The sequence below is a fragment of the Pelobates fuscus genome, chromosome 5, assembly GCF_036172605.1.
Source record: "Pelobates fuscus isolate aPelFus1 chromosome 5, aPelFus1.pri, whole genome shotgun sequence".
Classification (NCBI taxonomy): Eukaryota; Metazoa; Chordata; class Amphibia; order Anura; family Pelobatidae; genus Pelobates; species Pelobates fuscus.
The window spans coordinates 24,891,839-24,915,877 of record NC_086321.1 but is presented as its reverse complement, the minus strand read 5'-3'; the positions used below and the strand labels follow the sequence as shown (position 1 = coordinate 24,915,877).

Here is a 24,039-nt window from a genome sequence, read left to right as displayed (position 1 = left end):
AAAGCTATTGCTTTTACATTCTTCAGTTTAATATTTTTGTTTATTACCATTTTATTCAAGATTGTAGTTGTGTTCGGGGGTTGAGTTTTCATCTTAATTTTGTTATAGTATTTTGTTATGTATTTGTTTAGTGATCATGTACTGTATATTCAAGTATTGCATGTAAATCTACCATCTGTTAATCCTATTTAGACATTTTCATTATATGTTGGGGGTTTTTTTTGGGGGGGGGGAAGGTTTACTAATGCATTTTTGTATTTACAATGTCAAATCAAAACATTGTTTTCATTAGTTTATTTATTTGTTTCTGTAGATTAAAAAACTGCAAGAATTTTGCTTAGTTTTTTTATACATTAAAAAAAAGATATAAACCTATCTTACAGTATTTAAAAACAACAACCAGAAACATCAGAAGGCATTTCTGCAAATGAATCTGCTGCCTTTTAACTGCCTTCCTTGCTACCTTGGCTCAGTAGTAGGTGCTTGTGCATCATTCAGCTTAATTGGAATTTTAAACTCTTTTAATTCTCTTTAACGTCTAAGTACAGAATTCCCACAACGTTTAAAAGAGAGCGAAGAGATAATATTGTCACTCTTGGTGTCAGCTTCTGTTCTCTTTGGAGGAGGCTTGTAGATGAAATATGCCACAAAAAGGAAAGCAATAGTGACGATCTTGCTAACTGCACCTATATCGGAAATAAGAGCAAACGTAACTTATGTTGCTTCAGACAATTAGTCAATACAGCATGCATCTTTCTGAATATTAAACAGTAAGAACTTTGAAAAGGGCTCAATGTGGGTGTAGATTCTGAACATATTGTTAGAAGGAAAAACGCAATCAGTAGCATGATTTACTGAGAGGTCTGGAACCAGGGCTAAAACAAAGTATAGTCAGAAGTGTCTATGCATATGGGTGTCGGTGGCAGTAAAGCTTCATAATAAAGGGTCAGGGGAAGACAGCTTTCGGCACTGCTGATGTTGTGGACTACCTCTCCCATAATGCTCTTACAGAAATAATACAGGCAAACCAGCATGGAAAATGTAGTCCAAAAACATGTGGATTGGAAAAGTTGCATTCCCCAATCCATACCAAATTATCAAGTATCACATATTTAACAGGGACTGAGGAAGGGAGAAACTTTCCAAAGCCCAATGGGATCACAACAGGCTGGTAGAAAATTTAACTTTGCAGAAATGGCATAGAATTCTTTATAAAGGAAATCTTAAGGTTTGGACAAATATTATTGATAATGTTTTGATAATGATAATGATAAGGTAATGATAAAGTCCAAGAGACATGAGTTTGACAATAGAATGTCCACTGGGAAACTGATAGTTTATATTTTCAGGAGCATGTAAAATGCTTGCTCTTACTTTTCACACACATGAAGACCAGCAAAACAGCACTCCAAATTGCAAGCCAATTTTTATATCTTTGCACCCTACTGGGACAGTCTCACATGAGACAAGATTTTCCAGTAAGAGCCATGGCCAGATTGACATAGGGTCTGATGGAGTTAAAGCTCCATGCCCATGCCCATAGAATAGGCCCATTGAATTAAATAAATACATTTTTACTCCTCTCTCTCTCAGCCGCACCTGGACCCTATCCTTTAGGCCTTCTCTACTACTGAACAGGAGGTGACTGCACTTCTTCTCTCCTCTCATCCCACCACTTGTCTGCTTGATCCTGCCCCACCTTCTCAGATCTCTATCCCCTTGTCTTGTACAATCCTTAACAAACATCTTTAACTGCTCTCTTTCATCTGGTGTTGTTCCTGCTCCCCTTAAACATACTACTGTCATACCAATCCTAAAATAGCCATCTCTAGATCCATCTTCCCCTTCCAACTATCGTCCCCTATCCCTGCTCCCTTTTTCCTCAAAGCTTCTAGAAAGACTTGTCTTTACTTGTTTGGCTTGGTTCCTCAATTACAACTCTTTCCTCAACCCTATTTTATTTGGCTTCTTCCCCCTCCCTTCTACGGAGACTGCTCTGTAGAGTAGAGGGAAGCTCTGCTCTCATCTCTAGACCCATCTTCCCCTTCCAACTATCGTCCCATATCCCTGCTCCCTTTTTCCTCAAAGCTTCTAGAAAGACTTGTCTTTACTTGTTTGGCTTGGTTCCTCAAGTGCAACTCTCTCCTCAACCCTCTTTTATTTGGCTTCTGCCCCTCCACTCTACGGAGACTGCTCTGACTAAAGTTACAAATAGCCTAATCACAGCTAAATCCAAAGGCCACTACTCCATACTAATTATCCTTGACCTCTCTTCCACCTTTGATACTGTTGATCATGCCCTCCTTCTCGAAACTCTTCAATCCCTTGTTCTCTGTGACACTGTCTTCTCGTGGTTCTCTTCCTATCTCTCCCAACATTCATTTAGTGTCTACTTTTTCAATTACACTTCCTCCCCTCATCCTGTCTTGGTTGGAGTCCTCCAAGGATCTGTTCTTGGTCCATTTTCTGTTCTCTCTTTATAACGCCTTTCTTGGCAAACTCATTAATTCCTTTGGATTCCGTTGCCACCTGTACACCGATGACACCCATCTATATCTCTCCCTGCTGTTCTACAACGTGTCACCTCTTACCTTTCTTCCATACCTGACTGGATGTCCTCCTGCTTTCTGAGACTCAATCTATCTAAAACAGAGCTTCTTATTTTGTCTCCTATATAATACTGATCTGCCTCTTTTGCTTTCCCTGCAAGTTGATGGTCCCTGCATCAGTCCATCCTTGCAAGCTCGCTGTCTTGGTGTTATCTTTGATCCTGGCCTCACTTTTGTACCTCATATCCAGTATGTTGCCAAATCCTGTCGAGTCCACCTTAAAAAAATTACCCGCATCCACCCATTTCTTACGCAAGATGCTGCCAAGGGGCTTGTTCATGCTCTGATAATCTCTTGCATGGATTACTGTAATTTTCTTCTAGTTGGTCTCGCCAGAATGAATGCTTCCACCACACTGATGTTTCTCATCTGTTGCTCCTCCCACACCTCCCACACCTCACCCCTTTGTCGATCCTTACACTGGCTTCCTGTATCCTATAGGTGTCAATTGAAAATACTAACCCTTACCTATAAAGCTGTAAACAACCTAAGCCCCTGTTACATTTATTAACTAATTTTTAGGTATGTCCCTTCTTATTCTCTCTCCAGTGACCTTCTCCTGTCTGCTGCTTGCACCCTTAATGCTAACTCGTACCTGCAGGACTTCCCATGGTTTCCTGTAGAACAGACTGCCTACCCCCATCAGACTCTACCCTAGTCTTCAATCATTTATGAAGTCCATCAAAATCTATCAGTTCAAAAATAATTATTGCCTCCCAGAGTAACTTCTATGTCACATATCTGTCTCTTGCTTTCTCCTAAAGAGCGATACTCCATTCTCACGTCTAGTTCTGCTACTTTTCCACCTTGTTTGGTGTCTGTCCCTTTGATTTCCTCTTTACTATGTCTTTATACTTTACTTCTCTAGACTGTAAGCTCTTTTGAGCAGGGTTCTCATCTACCTATTGTTCCTGTAATATTTTGTAACTGTCTCACTTATTGTTAAATTTCCACTTTTATAAAATTGTAACATGCTGCTGAATAATTTGGCGCTATATAAATACCGATAATTTGACACCTTTATATGTTATTACCATATTTATCCTTAACCCCTTAAGGACACATGACATGTGTGACATGTCATGATTCCCTTCTATTCCAGAAGTTTGGTCCTTAAGGGGTTAAAATGGCAATCCCACATTTAAGTACTGAATTAAAAGCTATCTTCAAAAACATAACATCTCCCTAATGGGGGACTGTCCTATTTAAGGGTACCACATTAGAGCTGTTCAGTAGATAGCTTCCTAATGTGCTACCTTTATGTAATTTTATCATATTTAAGGGTACTGTTTTAGGGAGGTATCTACTAAACCAGACAGCTTCCTAACTTAGTACTCTTATATCTGATCGCTATATTTAAGAATATTAAATTAAGGCTCTGTTTAAAAAATTTTTCTCTAATTTGGTATCCTTAAATATGGCAATGCCACATAATGGAATTAAGTTATGGAGCTGTTGTGTTTAGTAGATAACACCTTAATTTGGTATAAATGGCAATAAGACATGAAATTGTCAAAATGGGGAGCTATCTACTAAACAGCTCCCTCATTTGGTATCCTTAAACAGGATAAGAAAACAATGCCCTTTTATTACTGTTGATCTTTCAGCTGTAAATAGCTTCCTAATTTGTTACCCTTAAGTGTGGATTGCCATTTTAAGCACAACAAAGTAGGGTTTTGTTTAGCAGATAACTCCCTGATGTATTGGTACCCTAATGTGGAATTATCATTTTTAAGTGTACCAAATTTGCTACCTGCAAAACAGCTCCCTAATTTGATATCCTTTGGTATAAAGGGAATAAGGGCGTCCAAGTGTAGTTTTGCTTCCTAAATAGTTTTTAAAAATTTATTTTTTTTCCCGAAATTATAGTTTCCAAATTTTAAACAAGCAAAATTTGAAAATTAACAAACTGAAAGAAAACGAAAACACTTTTTCGCCCATCTATATTGTGAGGATATAATCCCTGATGAAAGGCACATTAGGAATTTAGGTTGAACGATGATGATCTGAGAGGCATTAGTATGTGGTTAGTACTTACAGATGGCAATAAGTTTGACTGATGTGTCTGAATTATTATACGTCCAGCATGCTCCTTTTACTCCACATTCATTTATGTCCCATAGCATGCAACTACTATCTATTATAAAACCAAATGAAATGGGACCAGGAATAGAACCTAAAATAGAAAATATATAAATATGGGCAAGGTACAGTCATTTTGCAACTAGAAAAATAATAATAATAAATATTTGTGAAATAGACAAAATCGAAAGCACAAACAAAATTGTGTTAAGGGTTTTTGGATTCACTTTCAAATTATAATAATATAACAAGAGTAATAAAAATGATGGATAGAAATGTAAAGCATGCTGAATAAATAGCAACTTGTATCATTGTTCCTTATCTGGAATAAAATAAAATAACCCAATACACATTAAAACAACCAATACATATCTACTCTATGTAATGAGCTTGATAGGTAAAATGACGGGGATTGGTTATTTGATTATTCCACCATTCTGTTTGTATAATATATATATATTTCGCAATGCACTGACCGGCCTATTTCCTCATTATTTTGTTTCGCCTGAATTGTTTGTTTTGCTTAACCCCTTAAGGACCAAACTTCTGGAATAAAAGGGAATCATGACATGTCACACATGTCATGTGTCCTTAAGGGGTTAAATCATTTGCCTGGACAAACTTTAGACAAGCCATACTGCCACAAATCCGGGCAACCCATCTAACCGCAAAATTTGGTTGGCCAATAATTTCTTTGTTTTCCAGACAAATTGATTCAGCCGAACAAAATTTTGACACTGTGCACAATTCTATCAATTACTTCAATCGTCAAGCAACATGCTCAGCCCAGGGCTCTTGCAGTCCCTTTAATCCAAGGCTTGTCTTACTCTCTGTTCCCATTACAAGTAATCAAGTTGTGCAGCCTTCTTTTACAGAGATCAGAAATTGTGCAATAATCTGCCAGAAAATACCAAATCTTCCCTAAACTTGGGATTCTTAAAAATAGCTCTTTATACAAATTCAAACCAAACCTGAAAAAAACTGCTAGTGGTTACCAATGCAAATTCAATTCATACACTTTTAAAAAGATTGTCTGTGTGTCTGTTTGTGCCTCTAATATTTGAAAACAATGGAAGTAACCCCCTTAATTACGTTTTTTGTTGGTCACAAACTTGGCATGATTATTGTTTCATGATAATCTGGGGAATCTGGTTAAGCATTATATAGGTAACAGCTAATGTAGTTATGTATGTAACAGTTCCATCCTAAGGTAATCTATGAACAGGAAGTCTAGATATTTTTACACACTGTTCACACTATAGCTATTTCATCTCATTGATTTGATATAGTGCCTGGAGACCCGTTATGGTGTGTTTCTATTCAGTAATAAACTATTTACAGTTTAACATTGTAGGGTTTAGTTACTAAATTGAGCATAAAAGTGAATTTAAAAATTAAGGTTACAATAGCTGAACTGGAAAAAAAAATCTTAAACTTAGCTATGCTATTTTAGTTTGGTTCCTCTGGCCTTAAACTTGAAATATACTAAAGTGAGAATTCAAAGTGTTCAAAAAGTGTTCAAAATTCAAGAAAACTCTGTGAGTGAGGGTCACTGGCAATCCACAGTCCAGCCTCCACTGGAGGTATGGCTATGGTAGAGATTACATTTTTTCTTTACCCATATCAATTCATAGCAGCAATGGGTGACTGTGATAGGCTGACACTCTCAACCAATCACCTGTGGCCACTGCGGCTCAGGCCTGTGTGCTCTCGTTAACCCGTGGAGCACAGAGAGGACGGGGCTGCTGGGGACCCTCATGTAGCATTAAAAACAGTTTAACTTTGAAAGGGGACTCCAGACACTATAACCTCTTCAATGAGATTAAATTGTTAGAGTGCTTACAGTGTTCTTTTAACACTTCATAACATGTAGACGTTTTAAATACAATGACATCTTACACATTTTAAATTAATTTTCCAAATTTCATCTATTCTATAATAGGTTTTCTCTTCTTTTAAATGCTTGAACATACATTTTTCCTGTATGATTAATCCAGGTTGATCTTTGTAAAAATACTTAAAAGCAACTTATAAATTCTGCATGATATCCTATTAAAAAAATATATGAATAAAATATTTAACAAAAATTAAAAAAAAAATTTCAATGGAAACTATTTTATAGAACTGAAAAGTGCTCCAGCTACCTATTTAGGAAATAAAAACTCTTACCTAATAATCGAATAAATGCGGACTGTACACCAAGCGCAAATGATTTTTGTTTGTCCGGCACACATCTGCATGGATTAAATGAACATAAATTGGAATCTTTATGGAACAAGAATCAGAACATTAACTATACTGACAAAGTTTGTTAAGTATTGGCTAAAGGCTCTCATAGTTTTTTATAGGAGCCACTAACCGCTACTTAGCAACTGCTTACTATTACTATCCGGCCACTGTAGGCTGTTAACAAATGTCCTGTCTCCTGTAGTGTTAATAGTCTACTAGACACTGCAGCAGCCTCCTGTAAGTGGTTAAAGTTTAATGTTACAGATAAAAACTTCTAAAGCAAGTTAACATCTGATTGAAAAAAATGCAACCTTTTTCATGTAGACTGTATGAGTCACAGCCAGGGGAGGCGTGGCTAGGGCTGCATAAGGAGAAACAAAAGCTATTTAACTCCTAAATGGCAGATAATTGAGCAGTCAGACTTCAGGGGCATGATCTATACACCAAAACTGTTTCATTAAGCTAAAGTTGTTTTGATGACAATAGTGTCCCTTTAATTGTGACAGCCTACAGTAGCTATTTATTGAGAAAAATTTAATTTAGCCCCACATTGGAAACAAGAATTCTATTTGTAACCTATTATTTCATATTACCAAAAGTATTTCAAAACACAAAAAAAGATCCCGTTTAAATATTCCAGATAGGGTACAGTATAGTGTACTTTCAAATTTTAATGATTCATAAATAATTACCTTCTTACCTTAAAATGGCCATAGTGACCGGGGTGGCATTTAAGAAAGTGGCAAGAACACCAAAAAAGAAGAACACTGTAAATAGTATTAAATTATTGCAGGTAGTTTTGCATTTCCCTTCGGTAACTTGTGATTCGTTAAAACTCGATTCAAATGTTCCTATCGTTCCAATTTCATCTCCAATACATGAGCAACTACTATAAATCTGCAGGGATAAAAACATTGGTTTATTTAGATAATTTTCATAAAATTTCAAGTTTCTCATAAGGCCCAAGCACAATTAGAAGATATTTCATATAACAGTCCAGGACGAGTATTAAATGACTTATTCAGCAAGTAGATTAAACAAGATAGAGTTAGCAAAAACAAAATGAATAATTATTAATTAAGATACATATAGTGACATAGTTTCCTTAAACCAGATATTTTGGAGTAACACTCCCACAGGTAACATGCATAGGTGGCACACGTGGAGACAGAGGGGGGAAAGTAGATACATTTACTGAACATCTCTGGTCCCAGTCAGCTTAATCTGCCAGGATTCACATCAATGTTGTGCCTTAGTGCATGGGTACCTTTAAAGTGCACTTGCAATTTATTGTCTGTGAGGAGAACCAAACGCCACCAACATACAAGAATTAATGAACATGTGAGAATATTAAAAAAGGATATGAGCAACATAATGTTTCACTTAATTTTAAACCTAAACATAATATTGATCCCCATTTTCTTGCAATAGAAAAAATAGATTTTAACTGTAGAGGTGAAATAACTTTGGATTTGCTGTACTTCTGGCTGAAGGTATCTATGTATTCCGATAGTCTACTGGGAATAGAGTCTATTCCAGAGACTATCGGTCTACCAGGGGGTTTTGTTAGTATTTTTGGGAGATGGTAGAATACCGGTTTCTTTGGATTTCTAATATTTAGATACTGGTATTCTCTATCATTTAGAATTCCCTTTCTTTCATTGTTTGAAATAAATTGTAAAAACATTTGTTGTTATTTCTCTTGTAGGGTCTCCTGGTAATATTTTGTAAGTCTCAATGTCCCCCACTAATCTTTTATCCTCTTGGATATATTTAGCAGTGTCCATTACAACTATACCTCCCCCTTTGTCCACTGGCTTTACTCTTTACTCTTTGTCCACTGGCATTACTCTTTGTTTGTCATTTTGAAAGTCTTTTAGTGTTTGCCATTCTCGTTTGTCCAGATACATATTTTTAATGTTTGTCATTTTGAGTCTATTCATTTACTGCATGACTCCCTTCTCATATCCAACCATTTCTTCTGAGATGAAGTTATTTGGGAAAAAAAGTTGATTTTTCCTTTAACCCCTTAAGGACACATGACATGTGTGACATGTCATGATTCCCTTTTATTCCAGAAGTTTGGTCCTTAAGGGGTTAAGTTGGTATGTACCTATCTGGATGGTAATTCCTCTATGTTTGTATGTCTATCATTCCTCATATAACATTTATTCAGGCATAGTTGGCATTAAAATTTTTTAAGATCTATGTAAATCTCAAATTGATCAATTGAGTTTGTTGGGACAAATTTGAATTCCTTATTTAGGACTTTTTGTTGAATGGTTGTTAAAGGTGTTTCTGTTAGATTAAAAACCACATATTTTTCTAAAATCTGTCCTTCTTTTCTCTTCTTGATTCTCTGCCCCCCTCTGCTTCCTCTTCCTCTATACTCCTCCGTCTCTTGTGTGGTGACAACGTGTTTAGATTTGGAAGTAACCTCTCTGAAAATGTGTTCTTGTGTCTGTCTTTCTGTTTTTCTTCCCCCAAAAAATTACCTCTATGGGAATTTTTAAGGGGTTCGAACCTATTTGATAGTTTAATTGGATTTTCTCTTTTTTCATATCTATCACTTCTCTGTGATTTTACTGGTCTATTTTCTTCCCTCCTTCTTTCTGGAAGCCAGCTCTCTCCTCTCTCTGGGGATTTCCTATATATCTGTTATGTGGTCTCCCTTTCTCTATCGTCTTTTTAGGACTAACATTTTCCTTTACTTGTTTGACTTGTGTCCCTATATTGCTGTTTAGTCTCTTCCTAGTTTGAATGGAGTCACGGGTAGCTTGCGAATGGAAGTTAGGGTTTGGTCTTCCTTGGTCTTACTTGTTGTTATCATAATCATAACAATCTCTGTTGTATTTTTTCTTTTTTATCTCTATAGTTTCTCTCTATTTTTTACACTTGTAGTTGTATAACTTTCGCAATTTTTACATATTCCTCATTTGATGTATGGTTTATGAGCTAATTTTGGGCTTCATCTATCTCCTTATCTAACGTTTGTAGTGTCAGTTGTCTCTTTTTTACAATTAGCTCCATAGTGGTAAAAGAAAAAGATTCCAACAACTCAATCCATTCATCCATAAACGCCACCTACATACAAGAATTAATGAACCTGTGAGTAACATTAAACAAGGATATGAGCAACATAATGTTTCACTTCATTTTAAACTTAAACATAATAGTGATCCCTATTTTCTTAAATTTTTAGCAATACAAAAAATAGATTTTAACTGGATAGGTGAGGATGTGATTTAAAAAACTAGGAAAACATGAGATGAAATGGATTTTTAATTTGAACACTCTCAATCCATTTGGCCTGAATGTGGACTTCTATGACCCATCATAGTATCACATTTATATAATGCATTTTTTCCTCCTCTCTAAAAATTCCATATAGCACTTATTAAAGTTTATCATTCCTCTATGTTTAATATTATATACATGTTTTATACACTTGTATACACTTTTTTTTTTGTAAAGTCACTTTTTATTGTAAGTAATGAACAAAGTAGACAGGCAAGCATGGCAATCATATGATGTAGCAGTGGGACACGCAGGTCTCCATTTGGGTTACATCAATAACATATGGTTTGGATACGCAGATCCACTTTAGTTAGGTATACATTCGTTTGTAGAGTGAGAGTGGTCATATTGCTCCATAAGATCCGAAGAACCTTATCTACTAGTTTGCCTGTATATAGTTAGTGAAGTGTAACTTAAGAGTCAACTTGAATGCTTATAAGCAACGAGACGCAGAGGTCCCTTTAACAATTAGTGAGCGTGATTACAATTGGTCTGTCATAGTATTATTATTAATCAGTTTGTTTTTATTTTCATTACCTAGTTTTCTTTCAAAATATATTTTTTCTTTTTTTTTTTAATATATCCTTATATGGCAGTGTTGCCATTCAGGTTTGTCTACGTCTATGTGGTATTGTATGTGTGGGGTGGTTTGCTGTGTGGTGTGTCTCCCCTTTATCTAGGCCCCACTTGCGTCCATTGTTCGTGTTGGCTAGTGTCTTGACCCTCCCGTGAGTCGGGGGGGGGGGTTAACCCTCTGTTTTGCTTCTGCAAATCATAGGTTGAGTCCTTCATTTGAGGTCTAATGTGGGGTCTTGTCTACCCCTGGGATTGCTGTTTCCTCTCCAGTTTCTCTTGGTCCTGTCAACACTAGGTGTCTATGTGACTGTCAGGGCAGTTGTTCGGTGTGAGCCATTCCGGGGGTTCTTAGGCGTCTTGTCTGCTGCCCAGTGGGGACCTCTCTGTTGTATTCATGTGGTTGACCTCTTGATTCGGGGTATGGTATATTGATGTGTTTTGTATATATGCGTGTGCTGTGGTGGTTGTGTGAAGAATCTCTGTGTGGGAGTGTGGTATGTATGCTCTGAGCTTGTGCAGATCTGTGGTGGTGAATGATGTTGTTCTCCACCTTGTTTTTCCCTCGTGTGTTGTGGGCAGATTGTACTCTGGTTTCGGGAGTCATGGGGGTGTCTGTCCACCCGTCGTCCAGTAGTGTACCCCCTTACTCCTGCCCCCTAGATCTTAGTTCTTCCCATTTGCCCATTGTCAGGGTCCTGGGTAAGCTCGTCCTCTGTGTGTATCCGCTCCCCCCTGGGTCCCCATCCCGCCACTACCAGTGGGCGGGGGGGGGTAGGCTTGTGATCGGTGGTGCTGTGTCCGGCGAGTCCAGGCGCTCCATCCCCCATCTCCTGCCCCCTCTCCCTCTGTCTAGTTATCGGATGTGTTCCATGAACAATATACATACCATAGTCTACACTGCTCTGTGTGTTTTTCCTGTCTCCCCATAAGACTAGCTATTGTGGATTCGGCCCTGTGTATGTCTTCAACCCTGAGTTTCCATTGCCCGATTGTCGGCAGGGTCGGTGTTTTCCACAGTATCGGTATCAGTGCTTTTGCTGCGTTTAGCAGGTGTATGAGGATTGATTTTTTTGTATGTTGAGAGCGTTTCTTTCATGTGGTGTAGTAGGACCAGGTCCGCTGTCAAGTTTGTGGGTTATCCCGTTATATTCTGTATTTCTGCTTCAATTTCCTTCCAATATGGTTGGATCTTGTCGCAGTCCCACCAGATATGTTTGAGAGTGCCGACTCCATTTTCACACCTCCAGCAGGTGTCTGGTATCATTGGATTGATCCAATGTAGTAGGGTCGGCGTGCGGCACCAGTGAGATAGCAGCTTATAATTCATTTCTTGGTAGTTCGTGCTTGATGAGCTTTTTGTGTTGTAGCAGCAATATTTGTTCCCATTGTCCCTCCGTGTACGCGTTGTCTAAGAGGTCTTCCCATTGCCTCTTGAATAGGTCCTTCTTTTCCCTCTCGCCCGTTGCTAGTCATTGGTATACGGTCGAGACAGTGTCAGTGACAGTGTTAGGTCCCTGTGCAGCTTGTTCTTGTGTGGTAGATTGTGGTAAAAGTGCTTGAGTTGGGCATCGTGGAATTGGTGCATGAGGGTAGTCGTCCCTCCTTCTGACATTTCCCGTAGGGTCTTCAGTCTGGTTCCAGTTGGTAACGTATGTAGTGGGATGTAGCTTTCTTGGGTGCCCAGTGGCCACGCTGACGGCGATAGACCGTCTCCTATGTTCGAGTTGTGGGTGATGGGGATCAATGGGCTGGGAGAGGAGGATATGTAAGGTGCTTTCCTCAGTCTGGTCCAAGATTTGAGCGTTTGTGTGATGGGGGAGTCTTCCCCTAGTGAGTTCAAGGCCTCGTCCCCGCTGTGCCAGATGTATTGGTGTAGTTGATTATTTGCTAGGTCTTTGCACAGTGTGGTCCATCGTTTATGAGGTGTGGCTGTGTGGAGTTCTCTAATGCGCTGTAGAATCGTTGCATGGTAGTATTTGTTCAGGTCCGGTAGGGCAAGTCCCCCCCATGTTTTGGGAAGGCACAGTTTTTTGTGTGCTATCCTGGCTCTATTCCCCTTCCATATGTATTTAAGGATCGCTGTCCGGAGCATTTTGAAGAAAATTTGGGGGATTATGCGTAGGAGTGTATGGAACATGTAGAGTATCCTAGGGAGGATATTCATCTTTACAACTGCGATACGTCCCTGCCATGAGATGTGGTTGTAGTTCCATCTTTTGAGGTCCTCCAGGATGGTGGACAGGAGGGGTGTGTAATTATGCGTGTAAAGATCCTTCGCATCGGGGGTAACTTGTAGTCCCAGGTATTTCATGCTCTCTGTGCACCAGTGAAACGGGAATTGTCGTTGCAGTTGCTCGCATTCTTCCTCTGGTGCCGTCACGTTTAGTATCTCGCACTTGGGTATGTTAAGTTTGAGCCCCGATAAATTGCCATACGTCTGGAATTCTGTCATGAGCTGAGGGATCGACTCCAGGTGTTCAGCCAAGAAAAACAGCATGTCGTCTGCGTAAGCGGCGACCTTGTGTTCCTGTGTTTTATGGCGGAGGCCTAGTATCTGTGGGTTTCTTCGTATTTTATCCAGGAGCGGTTCCAAGGTGAGCGCAAATAGAAGCGGCGAGAGTGGGCAGCCTTGCCTGCTTCCGTTCTTTATGTTGAAGCTATCTGTGAGTGCCCCATTTACTCGGACTTTAGCATTTGGGTGATGATAGATGATCTGTTCTCCGATGCCAGTTCTCCGCAGTGTTTCCATCATAAATCGCCAATCTACTCTATCAAATGCTTTTTCTGCGTCCGTGGATAGCAGAAGTAGCTTTTTCTTTAGGCGTTTTGCTGCATGTTGGATCACAAAGAGCCTGAGGGTTCTGTCTCTGGCCTCTCTGCCTGGGATGAACCCCGTTTGGTACGGGTGGACCAGTCGTTGCATGTATGTCTGTAGTCGGAATGACAGAATCTTCGAGAAAAGTTTGACATCTGTGTTGATGAGAGATATCGGGCGGTAGTTCCCCACCTGTCCTGTGTTTTTGCCTGGCTTCGGGATCACCGTAATCGTCGCCGCTAGAGATTCCTTGTGGAAGGATGCGCCATCTCGCAGGCTATTTAGTGCTGTAACCAGTTTCGGTTTCAGTTCAGAGATGCTTGTAAAGGTTGAGAATGCCGCTGAGGAAGTGGGGGAGAGGATGTAGGCGTGCTTTATGTGGGGAAGGATGATCTACTTGTTGAGTTTTTGTTTGAAAAGTAAAAAGCTATGTCAGATGGGGTTCAGGGTGTTGATGGTGAGAGAGAATCAGAACATCAGAGCAGGTTGTTCAAAGTAGCAAAAAAGTTGAAATGTAAGTGGGGACATAGAAGTAATTAATGAATTGTAGTAGGTATTTTTACAAGCCACAAGGGAGACAGAACTTACATTTCAACTTTTTTGCTACTTTGAACAACCTGCTCTGATGTTCTGATTCTCTCTCACCATCAACACCCTGAACCCCATCTGACATAGCTTGTCACTTTTCAAACAAAAACTCAACAAGTAGATCATCCTTCCCCACATAAAGCACGCCTAAATCCTCTCCCCCCCACTTACTCAGCGGCATTCTCAACCTTTACAAGCATCTCTGACTGTGATCCCCTTACTACCATGATATATTCCTGCCCTACCACTTCCCTTGCCGACACAATCTCTCACTCTCTCCTACGTTCCCTCTTTCCTGTTATTTTGCTCTATTTTCAATCATTATCTCTCTTCTAGCTATTTTCTTGGTTCCTTGAACATGGCAGTTGTTACTCCTCTCCTCAACCAATTATCCCCCAATCCTGCCCTACCTACTAGCTTTCTGACCAGTCTCCCTCATCTCCCTATTTTTCCAAGATTTTGGAGTATGTTGTCCACAAAGAGCTATGTTACTTCATCTGCTCCCATGATATTCTCACCGACCATCTAATCTGTCTCTCTGCCTGACCACTCAGCTGAGACTGCACTCCTTTCTGTTTATAAATTACTTCCCCAATCCCAGCATTCAAAGCTTTTAAAATGCTCCGATTGAGCATCTGTGGAATGTGCTGGAACACACAAATCTGATCCATGGAGTCTCCAGCTGGCAACTTGCAGAACTTAAAGGATCTGCTGCTAGTGTCTTGGTGCCTGATACCACAGGACACATCCAGAGGTCTTGTAGAGTCCATACCTTGACTCATCAGGGATTCTTTGGCAGCACGAAGGGGGCCTACACAGTATTAGTAAGGTGTTTTTAATATTATGACTGATCAGTGTATACATCACTTATCACTTATCTTAGAGAGGTGTGAAGGGCAAATTCAGTGGAGGGTTAGTGAAATGGTGCAAGGTGTGTTTTGTGGTTTTTAGGGGTTATTCTCCACTTTTGAATTGTTTCTGTATTTTTTTTTTTTTAGAATAGCTCTTTCCTTTTTTTCTTATTTAAAGGTGTTAACAATAGGACATTAGGATGTATCTAGTTATTCACTATACTAGGGATTATACAAGCCAAAATAACTACGTTAAAAAAAAAGCTGAAGTTGGAGATTCTTTAAATCTACAATTCCCAGTTTACTGAATAACCATGGATACATTCTAATAAGCATTATTTATTCAGATTTTATATCAGCCTTTCTCACATTTTCCAAGTGTATGTTTATATTTAATAAGTCTTTCATTAATTTATATGGTATAGTAATACAATGATAGAAACAGGGGATAACAGCCACTATTACTTGTTTTTATAAAAGAACAATAGCCCAATATATACCTCCATCATTTATTTGACTTAAAATATTACACATATATGTGATTTGTAATAATGTAATGAATTAATGTAGTTAGTCATGTATTACTTTGAAACTATAATTGGCAGGTGCCTTGTTGGTGGAGAACATTTCAAGTATGACGTCAATATGATCTGACTGTTCTATGTACAGATAACATTATAACATTGTATTTGTAGTTATGGTGGATTTAGATTGTGGGTGGTAGCTGAATGTCTGATACATGAATTGGATTATGTAGAACTTGCTTATATCCATCTTCACAAAAGAAGCCTTGTTTATCACATATGGGATACACCTGTTAAGACTTTCTTACCTAAACGCTACATTGGATTAGCCCAGGTGAAAACAACCTTATGCACTCCATATGTTGTGGGCTACATCTGGTTGTGGACTACAACAATGGTTGCCTACCCCTGGCTCAGAGTGTTGTGATACATTTATTGATTCAGTTATTAACAATCAATATTCCCATATCAATATGTTCAGTGATTTTTACCTTGTTGCTGCCATCTAATGTAATGGAAGAGCATCCTGCATAACAAGCCGAAAAATACTGCACTCCATCCGAACCACAAACTGGGTCATAAAAGGAACGCGCACAGGAGCAGTTGCTATTACATGGGGCAGAGATTTCCCCAATTTCTCCGGTTCTGGAATAGACCCACAAGCAAGAAGGTTAATATAAATCAGAAGAAGAATCACAAATCACAATTTATTTCTAGTCAATATTATGTTTTGCTAAACCAGGTTAAACACTATGCAGAGCAGCAATACAGTAATTAGGAAGATACAAACAATTAAACAAATGAATTCCTGCTACAGCATGCATTTGCACATATTTTGTACAAGAGGCCAGCTGTTCAAGGTATTCAGGTGTTTTTTTTTATAAATGCAAGGACCCTTTCTGCTCTCCTCTCCATTCTTTTTTTTTTTCCTTTTTTGCTGTACATGATATAATGATATGACACATTCAAATGATCTCCCAGATACAAAGCACTGGTCATGGGCAGAGACCCCAACAGTCCTGAATTTACCAGGGCAGACCTGCATTCTGTGCTACTGTCCCAGCAATAATGTGCATTTTGAAATCCACCATCAGCTTAAACTCAGTGGTTCCATGTACGTGTTTTCTAGTTTACCAACATTCTCAGTTTAATAATACTCCTATTAATGTTAAAATGCAACCAAAAGACTTAAAATAAATTACAAAATAACTCTAAACTTTAATTTGCCATAAAAATAAAACTATCTTGGAACAAGCAAGTACTACTTTCAAGAAATTGCCAGACTAGAGGTGTGCCACTATATTTTACAGCCCCTTGCTTTCTGCCCTTTTGTAAGGGAATAGGGCAGACCGTGTGCAGGTTTGCTATAAATATTTACCTTTTGTTCCACGGCCAAGGGGACGGGGCAGATGGGCAGGTAGACCCGTTTCAATACTAGCTCTCAAGTTAAATGATGTGTGAGAGGATAGGAGAGGGGACTATATATTCATCTGACATTTTCATTTTTTGTTTTATTGAGGCATTGAAAAGGTACATTACAGGTAATCTGGAGTCATAATAAACTTCATACAGGCTTGATAAACATAGTGAGGAAATAACACCTTGCAAAATCTGCCTCCTTTTATAATTTAAGAAAATAGACAGGAACACAATTCAGTTAGATTGGTCAAAGGATATGGAGATGTGCAATACAAGAGAACTGAAGAAGTGTCACAAGGTAAATTCCACTGGTCAGTAAGATAGGCCATAGCAGATGGTTTATAATAGCACAAAAGAAAAGGAAAACAAGATATTAAAAAAAAAATAACATATCAGACGTTGTGCACTGCAGGAACATTACAAGAACAGCCAGGCTGTTGCAAAGTTCAGTGACCAGTCATCCAATGCCTAAGGGTAGTGAGACATAGCTTTAATTTTCAGCAGCCATCTTAGGGAGATCATTCCACATGGACAGCGCCACTCTGTGTACTGGTAGTGCTTTTATCAGGACATGGACTGGGGCTCGTTGCTTAGGGCGTGAGAAAATACGCATCCAGTGTTTTGGTCTGCATGCTTTAGGAGCAGGAAAGCCAGGTTGGAGAAGAGTAGGTCTGTCTCTCCATGTGGGCCCCAGCGCTGAGGCACAGCCATCCGCCACAATGGTTTCTCGCGTCGTCTTCTCCTCATCCCCCTGCGAGGGATATACTGGAGATGTGTGTGAGAGCTAGGTCGCTGATCAGGTCGGCTCTGTGGGACAGCAGCTCAGCTCACAGGTGTGAATGTAAGTCTCCTATCATAGATCCTTGCCCAGAATTTCTCACAAACAAGTTTAAATGCCCTAAGAAGTGGATCCACATACAAGTGCATCTGAGGTAAGATGCCCCTGGCTGCAGGACTCAGGGCGATGGCCATTTTGGTAGTGGGCCCGATCTCTCTGAGTCGCCAGTCAACAAGATAATGTAGCAGTGTGGCCACTTCAGTGCACCAGGTTTACACGCTAGTAGTCAAGTCCACGGATCGGCCACCTCCCCACCTCTCAACCGAAACAGCAGGCCACAGGAATGTCCCACTGGTTACAAGCTTAGAGGTGCTGGAGATTCAGCGGAGTACACGCCGGTTATATGAGCAAGATTAAGCCAACAAAAAAGCAAGATAGTCCAGTGTGGGGATCTTTCCCGGAGGAGCTTCAGAGCAATGTGCCCCCCCAGCTCATGTGAATTTTGAGAAACAAATATGTATGTAATGAAATGGGAAGAAAATAAGAAAGAAGAATTCGGAAGAAATTACATTTTTTGGCACAAGTATATTGTTTATCAATAATTGAAAAGTGATCAGTGAGTAACTAACCCTAGTTCATGATACAATGTAACAGTGTGTGTACTTACCCATTATACAAAATGGAAACACCTGCAAATCGATCATTCCCACATTTTGCGAAAATAAAGACAGTCAATAGCGCCAGCGAAACAATTGACGTTATTACAGAGAAGAGTATTGAATTTTTACATTCAATTTTGAATTTGGAAATGATTAAACCACCTACAACTTGGCCGATAGCTGCTGCTGGGATTAAAACACCACCTGAAAAACACAAGGAACATCAACATCAGCCTGCAGGACAGGGGTAACAATTTTATGTCTCTGATGGGTTTTCTAGACCGAATCTCCTGTCACTCTCAGTCAGTCTATCAATAGGGGAGTTTGTAGGCAATACTATAAATGCCATCAGAGACTATTCATCATAATACCCAACTTTAAATCTGTCTATTCCTCATTTTTAAATCTGTTCATTTTATTGTATCATAAAAAATTTAATGAGATTTTGCTATCTTACCTTCGTTATTACGTTTGACATAAGATATCACTATTTGTTAATTGAATGACTGCAATAGAAAGGGATAGCATTACCTACCTCCTAAAATCGCAGAGAAGCTGGAGGTCAATGAAAACTGATTTTCAATGTATTTGGGGAGAAAGGCTGCAAATCCTGTGATGATCAACGCATCGGCGCAACTGGCTATTGTTAAAGATATGAGCACTGGATTTTTCATCATCAGCTAGGATTAAAAAAAAAGAAAAAAAAATAGTGACACAATATGTTTATTTGACGTGTGTTTTGTGTAGCAATATTTACACTGAACAGAGAAGAAGTTATCAACAAACAAAACAAGAAATTATTAATTCTTTAAAGGGTGGCACCAACCAGAAAGTCAAAAGAGCAACCTGGAACTCTTTTTCTGGGTTGGCTAATGACATCCCAATGACATGACCAGAGGTGGTTACACCTCCGACTGCAGAGAGGTTAAACTTTGTATGTGCGTGTCACGGCTACACTACCCAACTTAAAAGTATAGGTCAGAAACAGGAAGCCAGGTCAGGATTACAGAGGTCAGAAAGATCAGAGAATACAAAATGCACTATACAAGGAACCAAGAGGAAATCATGACAGGGTAAAGACTATGGTGATGAAAACTTTATTTAAACACTGAGGTGGACTCCGGTTAGTCATCACCACCCATGTTTCCCCAAAAAGTACAGGGAGGGGTCACAGGGATGACGTATAATTTCTGAAACTGGAAATCACGCCAGGTTTAGGTAGAGGGATGTAGTGTGCATGCAGCGTCCATCTCCCTGCCAGAAGATCGTATAGCATTCGCCTCCTGATCCGCACTTCGGCTCTCTTGGGAATTCCGAAGACAAGCACTGATAGGGAAGGCAGAAGAGGTCCTGAAAGTGTGGTTTCCCAATCGATCTACATGGCACATGCAGGAATGTCGAAGTGGCACATCGAATAAATAAGTACAGTGACTGTCCAGCATTTCATAGCGAAATTCTGCACATACAGACTCAAGAGCATTTCATCAGTGACGTGGTCATGGTGCCCGGTGTAACCCTTTAAGGATGTGGTGTTTAAAGACTATATACAAGCATGGTGTATCCTGCATATTTCACTTTCCTATTATATAACTATTTCCCCATCTCTATCCCTTTAATGTGTATCATTCGCTCTCAGTTCTAATCTTGAACCCTTAGAAAAGCCCTGCAATGCATGATGGGATGGAATGACATTCCATCATTAAAGGGAAAAAAAAAAAAACAGTTCTGTGTCTTTTTTGTTTAGAAACTATAACAGTTGTTGGAATGTATGGATCATAAATTTAATAACAACATTTACATTTGTTATGACGAGGCTTAGAAGATTATTCATACCCAAAGTGCCATCGGAAAATCTTTAAAACTTTTACCCCGATTGTTCTCATCCACAATATTTTCACTCCCATCATTATGAGCCTGAGAAATTCTTTCAGACTGTATTTGTGCTGTACCTGCAATATAACAACATAAGTAGATGATGTGGCATTATAAAAAATACAACAGAATAAGATAACAAGAGAGAGAGTAAATAACGGTGAAACGTGTTTTATAAAACAACAATACGAAAATTATAATAACAGATGGTCCTAAGGTGACTTTATTTTTCCCTTATACACGATTCACCGCTGTGTATCATAACCAAATAAAAACGTTACTTATGCTCTATCCCAAATCCCTATTTACATTTAACCCCTTCAGGACGGAGTCAATAGTGCACGTTCTGATCAAAACAAAACGTAAACAAAAACTGGAATTTGCGCAAAATGTCTGTTCAACCGTAATTCACCGCTGTCACATTAAGTGCACCCACACTTATTATATATCATTTTGTTCAGGAGAAACAGGGCTTTAATTTATCATTAACTATTCATATATGGAACATAATTTATTATGAATAAAATTTAAAAAAATGTGAGAAAATAAGATTTTTCTTTATTTTGTATTTCCGTCTGACATTTTAGCTGTGAATGTCATAATACTGTTTACTGCAGAAAAATGCACATATTTGTAATCAGCAATGTCTCACGAGTACAACAGTACCCCCCATTAACAGGTTTTATGGTGTTTTGGAAAGTTACAGGGTCAAATATAGAACGTTCCATTTTCAAATTGAAATTTGCCAGATTAGTAATGTTACCTTTGAGACGGTGTGGTAGCCCAGGAATGAGAATTACTCCCATAACGGCATACTATTTGAAAAAGTAGGCAACCCAAGGTATTGAAAGTGGGGTATGTTTAGTCTTTTTTTAGTAGCCACTTAGTCACAAACACTGGCCAAGGTTAGCGTTCATATTTGTTTTTGTGTGAAAAAAAGCAAAAAACTAATATTTGGCCAGTGTTTGTGACTTCGTACCACTACATGGTATGTACCGGAGTAGTCAGTCCGGCGGACCCTGGTCCCTAGCCCACGAAGAAGAAAAGAGACCCCCTGGTTGACGGTACTTGCAGAACCACACAAATCCGGCCAGGCAAGCAAGGACCTACAATGGCATACTCTCCGGCACCCTTGAACATAACAACACAGAACTGTAGAGGTCTTAATGCCCCTGAAAAGAGATCACACCTCTTGAGAGCCCTCAAGAGACAACATGTCTCAATTGCTCTTCTGCAGGAAACGCACCTGAAGGCAGATGCGAATTCGCTACTTAAAAAACGACACTATCCACTGAATTTTTATAGCAATCATCCCACAATGAGAAAAACGGGAACAGCGATTTTAATCGCTTCTAATCTCCAATTCGTGCCTACGGACCGGCTGACAGATATGGATGGCAGGTACATCTTCGTTAAGGGGATACTGGCCGGAAAAACATATACCATAGCAAACATGTACGCCCCGCACTCGGGACAAGCCAGCTTCGTCCGCAGAACGCTGTGGAAGCTGGCCAATTTCACGGAAGGAGTACTGATACTGGGAGGCGACCTAAATGTCCCGCTGGACCCCTTGGTTGACACATCCATGGGACGGAGCAGCATACCTGACTCGACCTTGAAAACTATCCAAAAGTCCCTCAGGACCCTTAGACTGATAGACACATGGAGGGCACTCCACCCTGTAGAGCGGGACTACACCTACTACTCAAACACTACACCGCAGATACTCCCGGATCGATTACATATTCATTCAACAGGAAGGACTCACCTACCTATGGAAGGCAGACATCCAACCCACCCCCTGTTCCAACCACAGCACGATGAGAGTGCAACTAGAGTCGCCGTTATACCGCCCAGCCAGAACGACTTGGAGACTCAATGACGCACTTCTCCTAGACGTGCCGTCGAGAACGCTGATTGCTGAACACATCTGCCAATACTTTGAGGAGAACTCCACAGACGACATGCCGGACATGACCATATGGGAGGCGCACAAAAGCGTCCTGAGGGGACACCTCATAAGAATGGCAACACAAAAGAAAAAAGAAGCCGGCGAACAACTAAGAGACCTCACCAGACAGATAGCAGACCTAGAACAGATGCATAAAAGAACCCAACAAGATCTGACATACCGAGACCTGATCCTAAAGAGGAGACAGCTCACAGATATAATAGAACGCAACCATACGAGACAGGTACAATGCTCGAAAGCGTTTTTCTACATGCATGCTAACAAGGGGAGGAGGATTCTCGCCCAAATGCTCAGAGGCCCGCAGAAACAGGCACAGGTACACACACTGCGCACCAGACTGGACAAATTGACACAATTCCCAGGGGAAATCGCGAACAAATGTAAGACATTCTACACAAAACTGTACAACATCCCTGAAGCAGATGGAGGTATCACCGCCGCACAGAAACGAATCGATACCGTCAGATACCTACAAGGCTTCAGCCCAGATGCCCTTACTCTGGAGGAAGCAGAAGCGCTAGACGCACCTGTAACCGAAGAGGAAATCAAGCTAGCTTTAAAATCTGCGAAAAACGGTAGAGCACCAGCCAGGACGGTTTCCCGGTAGAATACTACAAGAAATTCAGCGACGACCTGGTACCAAGATTAGTGAAAGCCTTAAACAGCCTGCGTGATGGTGCATCTTTTCATGGGGAGTCTCTGGCAGCGACAATCACGGTGATCCCTACACCGGGCAAAAACACGGAACAGGTGGGTAATTACCGCCCAATCTCCCTCATCAATACGATGTAAAACTCTTCTCCAAGGTACTCTCATTTCGTTTGCAGGCCTGCATGCCTAGACTAGTTCACCCTGACCAGACAGGCTTCATTCCGGGCAGAGAGGCCAGAGACAGTACGCTCCGGCTCTTTGTGATACAGCACCTGGCGAAACATCTAAAGAAAAAATTACTTCTGCTATCCACGGATGCAGAAAAAGCATTTGATAGGGTGGACTGGCACTTTATGATAGAGACGCTATGGAGGGCTGGAATCGGAGATGGGATGCTGACGTGGATTAAGATGCTCTACCATCAGCTGAACGCCAGAGTCAGGGTGAATGGGGCACTTACAGATAGCTTTGGAACCAGGCAGGGCTGCCCACTCTCGCCTCTCTTATTTGTGCTTACCCTGGAGCCGTTCCTGGACAAAATACATAATAACCCTCAGATAACGGGCCTTAAACACAAAACACAAGAACACAAAGTGGCCGCCTATGCGGACGACATGCTATTCTTTTTGGACGAACCCCTCGAGTCGCTCCCCCAGCTAATGAGAGAGTTCCAGATGTATGGAGCTCTATCGGGACTTAAACTCAACCTACCCAAGTGTGAGGTTTTGAATGTGACGGTACAGGAAGGGGAATGCGCTGCCTTGAAATGCCAATTTCCATTTCATTGGTGCACAGAATACATGACATATCTCGGACTCCGGGTCACACCCGAGGCAAAGGATTTATACACACACAACTACACGCCCCTTCTGACTGACATCCTCGACGACCTTAAGAGATGGAACTACAACCACATCTCCTGGCAGGGGCGAATAGCAGTCATAAAAATGAACATCCTCCCAAGAATACTGTACAAGTTCCACACCATACCCCGCACAATCCCACAAACATTCTTCAAAACACTCCGAACAGTGATCCTCAGGTACGTGTGGAAGGGAGATAGAGCTAGGATTAGCCATGAAAAACTGTGCCTCCCCAAAACATGGGGAGAACCAGC

General features: G+C 40.1%; 1 protein-coding gene across 1 annotated transcript in view; it reads right to left on the bottom strand.

The window, feature by feature from the left end:
• Window positions 1–412: 412 nt before the first annotated feature.
• The window catches only part of LOC134611995 (solute carrier organic anion transporter family member 4C1-like), a 64,292-nt gene continuing 40,665 nt past the window's right edge, over window positions 413–24,039 (bottom strand). Inside the window, exons 7-14 of the mRNA XM_063456376.1 lie at window positions 20,261–20,376; window positions 18,963–19,107; window positions 18,436–18,631; window positions 16,063–16,216; window positions 7,621–7,817; window positions 6,861–6,925; window positions 4,648–4,785; window positions 413–686 (exon numbers count right to left, since the gene is read on the bottom strand). Of these exons, the coding sequence (XP_063312446.1) occupies window positions 532–686; window positions 4,648–4,785; window positions 6,861–6,925; window positions 7,621–7,817; window positions 16,063–16,216; window positions 18,436–18,631; window positions 18,963–19,107; window positions 20,261–20,376 (1,166 nt within the window). The 3' untranslated portion in view covers window positions 413–531. The remainder of the gene's footprint in view (window positions 687–4,647; window positions 4,786–6,860; window positions 6,926–7,620; window positions 7,818–16,062; window positions 16,217–18,435; window positions 18,632–18,962; window positions 19,108–20,260; window positions 20,377–24,039) is intronic.